Genomic DNA, 13,594 nt, shown 5'->3' on the forward strand with positions numbered 1-13,594 from the left:
ACACTTAAAACTGTCTATAAACGTAAGCTATTACTACATTTGTAAAGGCAATAATAATAAGGTCTATTTAAGGAGATTGTCACAGGAGTTAAATGCAATAACATGTGACAAAGAGCCTGGCACAATGCCCAGCCCTCAACTCAGTTCAGCAGGTGAGATTGTGTGTGTGTGTGTGTATAATAGAACAGCATTTTGAACCTACCAAAACGATACATTTCAGATATAAAGACCATATTCTGAGAACCAACTCATTTTTCAAAGAATTCAAAACCAGCAGTAGAGAAATAGAAATACAAAATCTAGAGGAACACATTCTAGGTCATCAGACAATACACATAATCCTTTATATTTGCAAAGCACTCAACAGCGTACGAAGTGTTTTGGAATCCATTATCACATCTGATCCTTGTCTTATCTCAACACGAAGGACAGGGTGTTTTTTTTAACCTCTCTTTTTGTGGATGAGAAAACTCAGGTTCAGAGATGTGGCGTGACTCAGCCACTGTTCCATCGGCAGCAAATGGTGAGCCAGGGTTTAAAGCCTAGATCTGCTCATTCTCAACCCCATGTTTTTTCTAGAATATTCCAGGACATTCTGAGCATCTCAGGAAATGGTTAGCATTTGATGTGGAGACACGGATTTCCAGGTGTGTAAAAACCACATCCCAGTGTTGAGGCATCTGCACCCTGTTTTCCTTGAAACTCTCTGTCTGATGGACAGGCCCTTATTGTATCTTCTAGTCTCCTGAAGAGTCCAAGAAAGGAGTTGTTAGTTTCTTTCAGGGATGTTAACACGTTGTCTTTTAAGTCAGCACTGTTTCTAGAGAGGTGACCGGCTGTCGAAATTTCATGTAGGGCCCTGGTGTAATTCTGCACCTCTTCTGCTTTGGCTTAACCTGTACTTTTTGGCCACTGAAAGCTGTCAAGGAGTCTAAGGTCACACTCCTGGTGCCCAGTCCAGGATGTGGCTTCTTTGGGACTCCCTTGACAGCTGTCCCTGGCAAATTCAAGATTCTGGGGGAAGGAATGTACTCACTTCTGGGTAAGGTTCCTCTGCAGAAAATGATCTCATTTGCTTGTCCTCAAACTGGAAAACAGGACCAAAGGACAGAAAAGATTGACTTCAAAAGGAGCACATTTACAATTTACTGAGGTGTAACACACATACAGAGTACTCTGTATCCCACGTGTACAGCTCAATGAATTTTCATAAACTCATAAAATAACACCCAGATCAATAACATTAATAACTCACCAGAAGCCCAGAGGCTCTGTCCAGTCCCTGCCCACCCAGGACTGTCCTAACTTCTGTCAGCAGAACCTGGCCAGCAGCAGAGGGATTCACCTGGCACATGAGGCTCTTACAAGATGAGGTGAGGTCATACTGATGACTTGCGTGCAAAAGATGGGATGACAGAGTGGCTTTGGATCAATACGGGCTATGATAGTAGCAATGATAGCAACTCATATTTCTTGTACATTTATTCTGTGTCAAGCATTAGGCTAGGCATGTATTTAATTTTCACAGCAGCCCAGTGTGGTTGGTGCCAATCCCATTTCTCAGTTGAGGAAACTGAGGCTCAGGAGAATGGTCTTGTCCAAGGTCACACAGTGTGAGTGGCAGAGGCAGGATTTAAACCAGGGAACCTGGTTCTGGAAAACTTAGACCCTAGCCACTGCTTTGCCACACAGCTCACGGGTCTTCCTTTGGCTTTCAGATTGGCCATCGGGACTTTGATGTGGAGAAGCGACTTCGGAGAGACCTCAGGAGGACACATGCACTGTTGTCAGACGTGCAGCTCCTTCTGGGCACCATGGAGGATGGCAAGACATCAGTCAGCAAGGAGGAGCTGGAGAAAGTGCACAGCCAGGTGGGTGTCACGGGATCCCCTTGAGAATCAGGCTGGGGAGGATGCTACGACCTGCAGAGAATGGCTGTCCGTCCCAGGTATGAGTGGAACCATGGTGCCAACCTCCAACTTTCACAGACCTGCAGGGAGATGGGGGGCATTTCAGGGCTGTGAGGGTCACATGGAGTGTAGGCGAGGAGGAGGGCTCTAAGAAGGAGTCCTATTCCCTTTTTCAGAGATGAGGCAGAATTCTTCTGTCTGGAGGGCTTGGGCAGATCAGCACTGGCCAGAATGGCTGAGTGCAGTGTGCCTGGTATGTGTGTGTGTGTGTGTGTGTGTGTGTGTGTGTGGTGACTGCCAGGACTAGGTATGAGCCAAATAGTAATAGTGCCAGTCATGCAAAACCAATGCTTAACAACAGCAACAGTTATACAAACGTTGGCAGTTTGACTGCCTATTAGTATGCTAATGATATTGATCAAGACATGATGTTGACCACTGGCTGCTACCAGCTGGAGCCCTCACTAGGTACTGGGTCCTCTGTATCTCTGTACAAGGTGCTGCATGGTGTTCTCAGGATTGCTGAGTGAGGTGAGGATCATCAACTTCATTTCAAAAGTGCAGGTGATCGGGTGGCAGAAAGGTGCGATGACCCACCCAAAGTCACACAGCTTGAAAGCGGCAGAGCCAGGATTTGAACCCAGGTCTTCAGACTCTACCATCCTTGGGCTGTCTCAAAGGAGGACAGGAGGAGCGGCAGGTCTGAGGGTGGTAGGGAGGTGAGGCCAGAGCAGAGCCTGGGGACCTGAGGAGATGTGATGAGTGTGGGCTGTTCCGGCGGCAGACTGTGGCCCAGGGCAGCCAGTGTTGAGAAATGTGAATGGATCCCACAGGGTGGTGCAAGCCTTGGGGAGAGATGTCCCAAAGCTGAATGATGTAGCAGGAACTCAGGATTTGCTACCAGTCCCCATGGGGAGCTGAAGACACCTGGGGAGGCTCAGAGCTCTGATGGGAGTGTTGTGTCCATGCAATTGATGTTACCTTCCCTTGGATAAGTCATTCTTGCTAAGGCCAGATGCCTTCGCCACCTGCCTTCTTGGAGGGTTACTGTCCCTTCCTCCAATCAGAGGCTGAGCTGGGCCTGGGACCCATGTTTCCTGACTCCAAACCCAGCGCCCTTCTCTCTTCCTTCTGGAGACACAGCCCATGATGACCAGCAGGTCCCCAGGAAGACAGCAAAAGGCAGCAGACTATAGCGCCAAGTGTTGGAAACAGAAATCCCAGAGCTTCTGCTGCTTCCAGTCTCTGGTGTCAGTTTCTATCTGTAAAACAAAACATTTCAGTTAGAGCTTATTCGCTTAACTAGAAGACCTCAACCAAAACAAAACAAAACAAAAACCTAAAGTCAGACTTGATTTGGATTTCACCAGTCTCTCCCATTTCCTCTCCCGGGATCCAACCCAGGACCACACTCTGCATTTTGTTGTCATACCTGCCCAGTCTCCTCTGGTCTGGGACAGTTTCTCAGGCTGACCTTGCTTTTTATGACCCTGACAGTTTTGAGGAGCACTGGACAGGTATCCTGTGGCATGTCTTCTAATCTGGGTTTGATGGTTTTTCTCGTGAATAGACCGAGTTTGTGTGCTATTGGAAAGAATATGGCAGAAGTAAACTTGTTAAACCAGAAGACACTGGGAGGGCCCTTCCATCGTGAAAATTCTACGACTCTTAGCCATCTCCTTTATCAAATCGTTCTCCTCTAGGGCGACCCACCATCCTGACTTGTCTGAGACTTACTTAGTTTTAGCGCTGCCAGTCCTGGGTCCTGGGCAAGCCAGGATGGCTGGTCATTCTGTCCTCTTCATGGCCATGTCAGGAAGCCAGTATCACCTGTGCTTGAACGCATCGCCCCGCTTAATCCTCATGATACCCCTAGGGGAGGGGAGGTGGCATTGTGCCCATTTTACAGATGAGAAAATGTTGTCCAGAGGTGGCAAGTGGTGTGTCCAAAGTAACACAGCAGGTAAGTGGCAGAGTCGGGGGTTTGAATACCAAGCTTGTGATTCTAAGTGCAGAATTGAGAGATGCTTTTGACTCACATTGCATCTTCCTGTCTGCTTGGCTGACCAGGTGGGTATGGAACCTTGAGCCACCTGGCTTGCCTCCAGGTAGGCAGAGTTGCTGTGTGATTGCCCAGCCAGGGGCCAGGCATTTTGAGTTGAAGCAACTTCCTTGGCAGAAGGCCACATACCTGCCCATTTTCCATCAACATGTCCCTAGTGCCACAGCACCCAAGCTTCCCTTCCCCCAACAGGTGGATGTTTTTGAAAAGAAACCACAGAGATTTTGTCACTTTTTCTTTTTTTGTTTTATTAAGTATTCATGAGAATTATCCCTCTGCAGGGTTAAAATGCATGTTCTTGGGAAAAAGTGGTACTTAATGAAGGCGCTTTGAGCTGAATCAAAGAGCCTCATTCTTCTGAAAGTCCTTCTTCCCGGTCTCTGCATCCGGCTCCTATCAAAGGAAATCCACAGCCTTGGCTTTTCGTTGCTGTTGTCATGGAAATCGTTATAAGGATGGGATCGCATGGACCAGAGGTCAGGGTACAGTTGCTTTGGCTCCCAGTGCACGTGTCCCGGATGCCAGAGTCAGAGCTAATCAAATAAAGCAGTGATGACATTGGGCATTGCTGCATCTCCTCTCCAATGTACAGTATTTGTCCTTTGCCTAAAGGCTCCAGGGACATAGGTAGGGAAAGCAGACAAGAGGAGGAAGGAAGAGGGAGCTAACTTTGCTGCTGGTTGCTACTTAAGTGCTGAGCATGGTGCTGAACAACTTCATTCATTCAGTATTTATGCAGCACCTACTGTGTGTCAGGCAACGTGCTGGATATAAGCACCATGGATAGTGAGACAGCGGTGGTACCCACCGTCATAGAATTTACATCTGATGGAAAAGAAGACAAACAATGATACGAATAAATAGAATCGTCCCACACCTTAATTTGAATGAGAAAGGCAATAAATAGGGTGCTAAGATAGAGAATTGCAGGGGCGTCCTGTTTAGCTTGGGTGGTCAGCTAAAATACCCTGGGAGAAGGAGAAACAGGCAGGGACCAGAACACACGGGGCCTGGAAGATTTGGATTTTTTCCCGGGGGTGGTGAGAAGCCACTGGGAGGTTGTGAGCGAAGCGTGACAGAATCTGATTCACGGTTTAGAGGATTGCACTTCTGCATGGAGATTGGATTGTGGAGGGTATGAGGGGATATCCTTAGAAGGCTAATGCACCCTTTCAGGCCAGAGGAAATGGTCACCTGGGTTGGGGGAGTATTGATAGAGATGGCGAGAAGGGACAAACTTGGAGCTGATTTGGAATCGATGGGATGTGCAGATGAGGTTTGGTTAGCAACATTTAAGTGTGTTATTTCAGGAAATCCTTGCCGTAACCGTAGGAGGTGGATATTCTTATTTTTAACCCATTTTAGTAATGAAGAGGCAGTTTCTGAGAGGTTGAGTAATTTACCTAAGGGCACACAGCAATACATGTCCTATACCCTTACAACTTGGTTTGCCCAATATGGGTCCTATTAACTTCTATTGTCAGGCACTTACTATGTACCAGACTTTTCCTTAGTGTCTTGGGGTTTCTCAAATTTGGCTGCACATCAGAGAAGTTAAACACCATTTTAAAATCACAGACTTCTGGATTCTGCCCCCTCCCCAACCCCATTTAAAAAAATCAAGTTTTGGTTGGAATTCAGGATCTGCATTTTTAAACAACCACATTGGGGGGTTCTGGGGGGAACCATAGACTTTATCCCTCAGAACATCCTTTTGAGTTCAGTGGTAGCATGTATATTTTGCAGATGAGGAAACTGCCACTGAGGTTATATTAGCGTGACAGATCTTATTTCCACCTATTTTAAAATTAGTTAATTTTTGAGTAGAGAAAACTGGATCCAGCACTTGCTAATTCATGACCTTTGACAAATGTCCTGACCTCTCTGAGCCCATTTTCTAAAGCGAAGTATCTTCATCACATGATGGCCCGGGGGCTGAAGAGGGAAAGCCAATGAAGGCTTCAAAAACTTGAACAGGTGGCCAGGCATAGTGGCTCACACCTGTAATCCCAGCACTTTGGGAGGCTGAGGCGGGTGGATCACCTGAGGTCAGGAGTTCGAGACCAGCCTGGTTAACATGGTGAAACCCTGTCTCTACTAAAAATACAAAAATTAGCCCGGTGTGGTGGTGCATGACTGTAATTCCAGCTACTCGGGAGGCTGAGGCAGGAGAATCACTGGAACCCGGGAGGCAGAGGTTGTGGTGAACTGAGATCGCGCCATTGCACTCCAGCATGGGCAACAGAGTGAGACTCTGTCTCAAAAAAAAAAAAACACCAGGTGCAGTGGCTCACACCTGTAATCCCAGCACTTTGGGAGGCCGAGGCAGGTGGATTACAAGGTCAGGAGATCGAGACCATCCTGGCTAACATGGTGAAACCCCGTCTCTACTAAAAATATAAAAAATTAGCCGGACGCGGTGACAGGCGCCTGTAGTTCCAGCTACTCGGAATGCTGAGGCAGGAGAATGGCATGAACCCAGGAGGCAGAGCTTGCAGTGAGCCGAGATTGTGCCACTGCACTCCAGCCTGGACGACAGAGCAAGACTGCGTCTCAAAAAAAAAAAAAGAAAAAAGAAATTAAAACATGTTCTGCGACCTTCACATTCGCTCACTGTGATGATGGAACACCTAAAGAAAGGTTTTTTTTTTTTTTTTTTTTTTTTAAGACTGTCTCGCTGTGTCACCCAGGCTGGAGTGTAGTGGCCTTATCTCTGGCTCACTGCAAACTCTGCCTCCCAGGTTCAAGCAATTCTCCTGTCTCAGCCTCCCGAGTAGCTGGGATCACAGGCATCCGCCACCATGCCCTGCTAATTTTTGTATTTTTAGTAGAGATGGGGTTTCACCGTCTTGGCCAGGTTTCACTGAGTTGGTCTCTAACTCCTGGCCTCAAGTGATCCACCCACCTCAGCCTCCCAAAGTGCTGGGATTACAGGTGTGAGTCACCACACCCGGCCGAAAGTTTCGTTGTATAAAGGACATGTAGGAGGGAATGTGTTCGAATGCACCTGTTAGAGAGAACTGTGTTCACTCTACAAAGATGGATATGATCTCCACTGTGGGATGAATTTGAGGCCAAGCTACAGGGATAAAGAGGAAATGTCAAGGTCTCTGCCCTTAAGGGACTCCTAGTCCTAGAAGCAGGCTATAACAAGCAGAGTGATAAACTCTTTATTGGAGGAATATTTGGATTAGCTAAAGAGGAGGCCCTTAATTTTGCTTTGAGAGAGGAGCTGGTAGCTTTGGCTATCTCTTTAAAGATGGAAATGAATTGCTGGTTAGATAAGGTACATGTATATAGACATTGTAGGAGGAAACACCAGTGCATAAAAGGGCAGAGGCACACAGAGACAGAAAGCATATTCAGTTTGGCATGGTATTGCTGCAGTATAAGTTATCCAGGGGTTAAGAGGGCAGAGAGGATAGTGCCGGTAATGGAGGCTGGTGCCAGTTCATGAATGGTTTAGTGAGCTTGGCTGAGGAGCTTTGGTTTTATCCTGAAGCCACAGGGAGCCATAGAAAGCTATTGAGCTGAGGAAGGTGTGGCCAGAACGGCTTGTAAAAATTGGCAGGATTCTAGGTGCAATGGCTCACATCTGTAATCCTAGCACTTTGGGAGACAGAGGGAGGTCTTTTTCTCTGAGCCCAGGAGTTTGAGACCAGCCTGGGCAACATAGTAAGACCCAGTCTCAAAAAAAAGCAAGTCCCCAGCTAAATCACAGGAGCCCCGATGTGCGGAATATCAGGCTCTACCAGCAGCAACAGTTTCCCTTAGCTACAGGCTACAGCATCTTCTCTCCAGATGGGCAGGCACCCCCTCCGTCCATTGCCCCTGCATCTAGAACCCTAAGATAATCATTTGCTTCTTTTCTCCCAGTTTCCCTCCATTGGGAGCTTTGGATACATCTCAGTGAACACCTGAGGCTTAAAACCCTCCTGATACAATACAGAAGACTCCTGAAAGCCATATATAGGATTCAAATCCTGCCAATGACACTTAGCTTGCTGCAGATCTTAGACAAGTCAGCTGCCTTGCATAGAGTTTTTCTTGCCTAATAAGGGGGGTATGATAATCTCAGCTGATGGGGCTGATATAAAGAACACTGGACCATGGATTTGAAAGGAGTCATTAAATTGAAAACTCTAAGACAATGATCTCCTGGCCAGGCATGGTGGCTCATGCCTGTAATCCCAGCACTTTGGGGGGCCAGGGCTGGTCACCTGAGGTCAGGAGTTCAAGACCAGCCTGACCAACATGGAGGAACCCCGTCTCTACTAAAAATACAAAAATTAGCTGGGCATGATGGCGCATGTCTGTAATCCCAGCTACTCAGGAGGCTGAGGCAGGAGAATCTCTTGAACCTGGGAGGCGGAGGTTGCGGTGAGCCAAGATCATACCATGGGCAACAAGAGCGAAACTGTCTCAAAAAAAAGACAATGATCTCAAAATATAACATAACATCCCTACTGGCTCTCTCCTTTCATTCACCAGTGTCAGCTATTGGAAGATTTTAGTTTCTGAGCACATGATTCTATAAGACCTCGTGGAACAGGTAGGCAGACAAGGTGTGGGGTTGATCTAATGACACCTGTTTTTTTTCAGAGCCAATTTCTAATTAATTCCCATGGAATGTTTCCACTGGAAACAAACTAATCTGGAGACAGAAACAATTCCAACAACCAAGATATATAATTGAGATAATCGCTGTGCACAAATAACATCTGTGAGCAGCAGATGCTAACACCTGGCTCCAAGGAGAAAGTCGGAGGTGATGTCTGCTCCAGGGCAGCAGTTGCTTTTTCTCTCCCCCTATATGATTCATGCTTCTGACCTTTGTCTCTTCCACAGAGGAAATACATTATTTGCTTTCTGTTAAATAGAGAAGGATTTGCACTGAACTCTTTAGTCATTTACTTAATTCATGCTGGGGGCTGTATTCACCTCTTCCTTCTGAGAACGAAGCTGCCACAAAGTCATTGTGCCCTCTAAATAGCTCTGAAATGCGTCCCCCATCTCTCTCTGCTTGTATTACAGTCCTCCTGAATATCTAGTACTTGGATTTCTCTCAAGTTGGCTGGCCTCCGGTCTTGTCTGAGCAATCTTTGTACTGTCTGATCTTTGGAGAGAGAATTTTAAAATTTAAACGCAAAGTTGGTCCTTTGTGTGTTCAAGATCCATTGGTAGTTTCACATTGCCTTCAGCCTAAAGTCCAGGTTTCTTCCCTTGACCTACAGGGATGCATATTTTGGCACCTACCCTCCTGTCACCCCTCACCCGAAGCTTAGAGTCCTCTGCACCTGCCCTCACCTCTTCACCTTTGCCCAAGCAATGCCCTTGGCTGGGTTCTTGCTTCTTCCCCTGATCCCTCTTTGCCTGATGAGCATCTAAGCATTCTGTGAAGTTGCCTTTGGGTGTCTTCTCTTGGAGCCCTCTCGGATCTCCATGGGCTGGGTGAGGGTGCTGCCTCTCCTTCCCCACAATCTGTTGGGCCCGCCCCTAAGTTAGTACTTGTCACTCCCTGTAATTATTCCTTTGTTTCCATCATTTTCTTTCTAACCTCTTACGGGCAGGGACTGGGGTGAGTAAACAAAGTAAAAGACTTAGCCAAAGTCACAAAGGTAATTAATAAAAATCTCAGCCTGGGTTTGAACTGAAGGAATCCGAATCAGGTACCTGGGAATTTAACTACTCACTTCCCCCCAGGCCACCAATGCCTCCTGTTGGTCCTCTGCTGTCTCGGGGCTATTACATCCTTTTTTAATTTTTTTTTAATTTTTATTTTGAAGCAAGGTCTTGCTCTGTCATCCAGGCTGGAGTGCAGTGGTGCAATCGCAGTTTACTACAGCCTCAACCTCAAGCAGAATACAGGCATGCACCACCACACCTGGCTAATTGTTCTGTATTTTTGCTAGAGACAAAATTTCTCTATGTTGGCCCAGGCTGGTCTCGAACTCCTGGGCTCAAGTGATCCACCCGCCTTGGCCTCCCAAAGTGCGGGGACTATAGGCCACATCTTCCCTGGACACCCTGAGTGCTCCTGTAGGTCCTTCCACTTGGGAATTCTGGCTCAGCTCCGGTGTTTACTTAGATGGAGCCACAAAGCCTTGTGCGACTCATACACCGTGAGCTCCCAGCAGTGGTTTGTTAGTAGCCCGAGGCTCTCTGTTAGTGCCTAGAAGACTAATAACCCTGGATTCATGCTCAGTGCTCTTAATTGGGACATTTATCACTGTGTGTCATCCATACTTCCATGAGACATTGGAAATAGTTAATAAGCACTGGGAAGATGACCCTGATGGGAGTCTTTTGTGTGTGGGCACCTGGGGAACATTTTTCCCCAGCCAGGAACTATGGAACAGGTAGCTTCCTGCGATGTTTTATTTGAAGAGCCTTTTTTTAAAAGATTATGTTGGAGTGAATTGATTCAATATTAACATAACCTCCTGTCAGAGAAGATAAAGACAGAATTGTAATTGGTTAAAAACATGGTTATCACAGGCCTGTTCACCCCACAAATATTGACACATTCAGTGCTATGATGAATGAAGTGGGAAGAGGCTGGTTTCATTATAGGCAAGAAGGCGGGGATATCTCCCCAAAAGGACCTGTTACCATTTAGTCATGGAGGGCCTGTCAAGGTTGTGATAACTATTCTACAACAACGATATTGACGGGGAACATTGGTTCTTTACATTCTGCCAGTCATGGTGCCAAATACATCAACGTCATGACCTGATTGTATCCCCCAAACCCACTTGAGTGCAGTGAATTCTGCAACCGCAGGAGCCTTTTCTGTTTTGAACCAGTGTGTGGGAGTGTGACTGTATACAGCAAGTGCTCAGTGAATGAGTGGGGAGAGACCGGATAGGTGGTGGCCAAACTCCAGAGGAGACAGCTAGTAGTATGCCCTTTCTTTTCTTTCTTTTTTTTTTTTTTTTTTTTTTTTTGAGACAGGGTCTTGCTCTGTCACCAAGGCTAGAGTGCAGTGGCTCAGTCATGGCTCACTGCAGCCTCAACCTTTCAGCCTCAAGCAATCCTCCCGCCTCAGCCTCCCAAGTAGCTGGCATGTGCCACCATGCCCCACTAATTTTTTTTTTTTTTTTGGTAGAGATGAAGTTTCACCATCATGTCCAGCTAATTTTTGTTGTTGTTGTTGTTTGTTTGTTTTTTTGTAGAGGTGAGGTTTCACCATGTTGCCCAGGCTGGTCTGAAACTCCTGGGCTCAAGCGGTCCTCCAGCCTCAACCTCCCAAAGTGCTGGGATTACGGGCTTGAGCCAACACGCCCAGCCTATGCCCATTTTATACAGGAGGAGGCTCTGCGTAGAGGAAAATTGCTCAAAGTCACAGAGATGGATGGAACTGAGATTTAAAAAAATATATTTTGAAAGAATTTAAAACTTACAGAGAAGTTGCAAGAATAGTTCAAAGGACTTATGTAAGTTTTTCACCCAGATTCATCAACTTTTAATATTTTTCCACATTTGCGATCTGGTTCTCTCTGTAAATTTTCTGAATTATCTAAACGCAAGTTAAAGACAAGGTGCCCCTATATCCTAATCAAAATCACAAAATTTAATATTGATAAAAATCCTTCCTTCCTTTTTCTTTCTTTTCTTTTTTTCTTTTTTTTTTTTTTTTTTTGAGACACAGTTTTGCTCTTGTTGCCCAGGCTGGAGTGCAGTGGCGCGATCTCAGCTCACCACAATCTCTTGTCTCCTAGGTTCAAGCGATTCCCCTGTCTCAGCTTCCCAAGTAGCTAGGATTACAGGCATGCACCACCACGCCCGGCTAATTTTTTGTATTTTTAGTAGAGATGGGATTTCTCCACGTTAGTCAGGCTGGTCTCAAACTCCCGACCTCAGGTGATCTGCCCACCTCGGCCTCCCAAAGTGCTGGGATTGGGCTCACAGTGTGAGCCACTGTGCTCCGCCTAACAATATTTTCTAATCCAGGAGTTGGCAGACTAGGGCCCAAAAGCCAAGTCCAGCCAACTGCATATTTCTTTGTGGTTTTTGTTTGTTTATTTTATTATAGCTGGTGAGCAAAGAGTTTTTTTTGTTTGTTTGTTTTTAAATGGTTACATTTAAGGTGGTTATGTAAATACCCACATATATACTTGATTTTGCCTCTTGACCTGCCAAGCCTAAAATAATTATTATCTGACCCCTGATTTTATCTGCTTTTTAAATTTTGCCAATTACCCCCCAATGTCTGTTATAGCAATTTATCTCCCAATTTAGGATCCAACTTGGAAAGTAAAACTGCTTCCATTATTTTCATGGTGTCATAGTTCCTCAGTCTGTCTTTTTTTATGATACTGACATTTTTGGAGAGTTCAGGCCAGTTGCATTGTAGAATGTTCCTCAATTTTGGGTGAACTGGAATGTGAACCCCTATTTTTTTCCAGTTTCAGAGCCATTTTTATTTGTGCAGGTCTGAGATTCCCAGGACACAGGACTTTACATTTTAAAACCAGAAAGTCCCAGACCAAAAGGGATGAGCTTGTCATCCTAGCACCAGTGTCTCAAGCACTGAGTAATCCTGAGGAAGATAAAATCTCCTTACCCTCCACCTGGCCTTTGCAGTAAGGCCAGTTTTCAAAAGGCACCTGGTAGATTTAGCAGAAAGGGTGATGAACCAAATGCCAGTGTGAGAACCTGTCTCCTTCCACACAGGCCTTTTGTCTTCTGTCTTCCCATGTTTCTCGTTAGAGAAATTCTCACCATCCATATGTGCTGGCCTTGTATCTTGCCTTTTTTTCCTATATTTATGCATGTGAGCTATATTGATATTACTGCGTGTGTTTTAGGCAATTAAAGTAATGGCAAAAAGTAATGGCATTAAATTAATGGCAAAAACTGCAGTTACTTTTGCTCCAACCTAATGATTGGTTTATTGTTCTTGCTGTTGTGTGTGACTACCACAACTTACCTTATCCATGTTGCTGTTTATGGATATGCGGGTTTTGTCTAGGTTTTGGTTATGAATAGAGCCACCGTGAACATTTTTTTGCACATTATTTTATGGGAGGGGAGCAAATGTATGCATTTCTGTAGGGTGCATAACTAGAAGTGTGGTATCTCTGGTTTTTGGCTTTAGCAGATACTACAAAATAAATTTCCAAGGTACCTGTAGACATTTACATTCCCATCAACAGAATATGAAAGTCCTACTGGCTTCCTGTCATGGCCAGCAGTTGGTATTATTATCAGTCGTTGGCATTTTAGCCATTCCGAGGGAAGAATATTTTTTATTCTATTTTGCACTTCTCTGATGTTCACCTTTTCGAAGTATATCATCCATTTAGGTATTTATTTTTACCTGCCCAAGGCATACGCTTATTTTTCTGTTGGGTTGTTTGTATTTTTCTTAGTGATTTGTGGGATACTTTGATAGAAGCTCTTTGCTACATATGTCTGTTGCCATTACTTTCTGTCGCTTTAGGGTTGACCATGACATTTTCTCAGTGGTGTCTTTTTATGATGAGAAATTCTTGATTTTGATGTAATCTAATGGGTCAGTGTTAAATATCTTAGAATCCAAATTTTAAATCAGTTGGTCAGGCAGAGGGTGTTCTGGTTACCTGGATATTCTGGTGAGGTGGGAGTGGTGCAGGATGAT

At 45.4% G+C, this 13,594-nt stretch overlaps 1 protein-coding gene across 1 annotated transcript in view; it reads left to right on the top strand.

The window, feature by feature from the left end:
• MYO18B (myosin XVIIIB) overlaps positions 1–13,594 on the top strand; it is a 269,290-nt gene that overhangs the window by 160,246 nt on the left and 95,450 nt on the right. The window contains exon 33 of the mRNA XM_030816000.1: positions 1,719–1,871. Coding sequence (XP_030671860.1) covers positions 1,719–1,871 — 153 coding nt within the window. The remainder of the gene's footprint in view (positions 1–1,718; positions 1,872–13,594) is intronic.

This window comes from Nomascus leucogenys, chromosome 7b (assembly GCF_006542625.1).
Source record: "Nomascus leucogenys isolate Asia chromosome 7b, Asia_NLE_v1, whole genome shotgun sequence".
Classification (NCBI taxonomy): Eukaryota; Metazoa; Chordata; class Mammalia; order Primates; family Hylobatidae; genus Nomascus; species Nomascus leucogenys.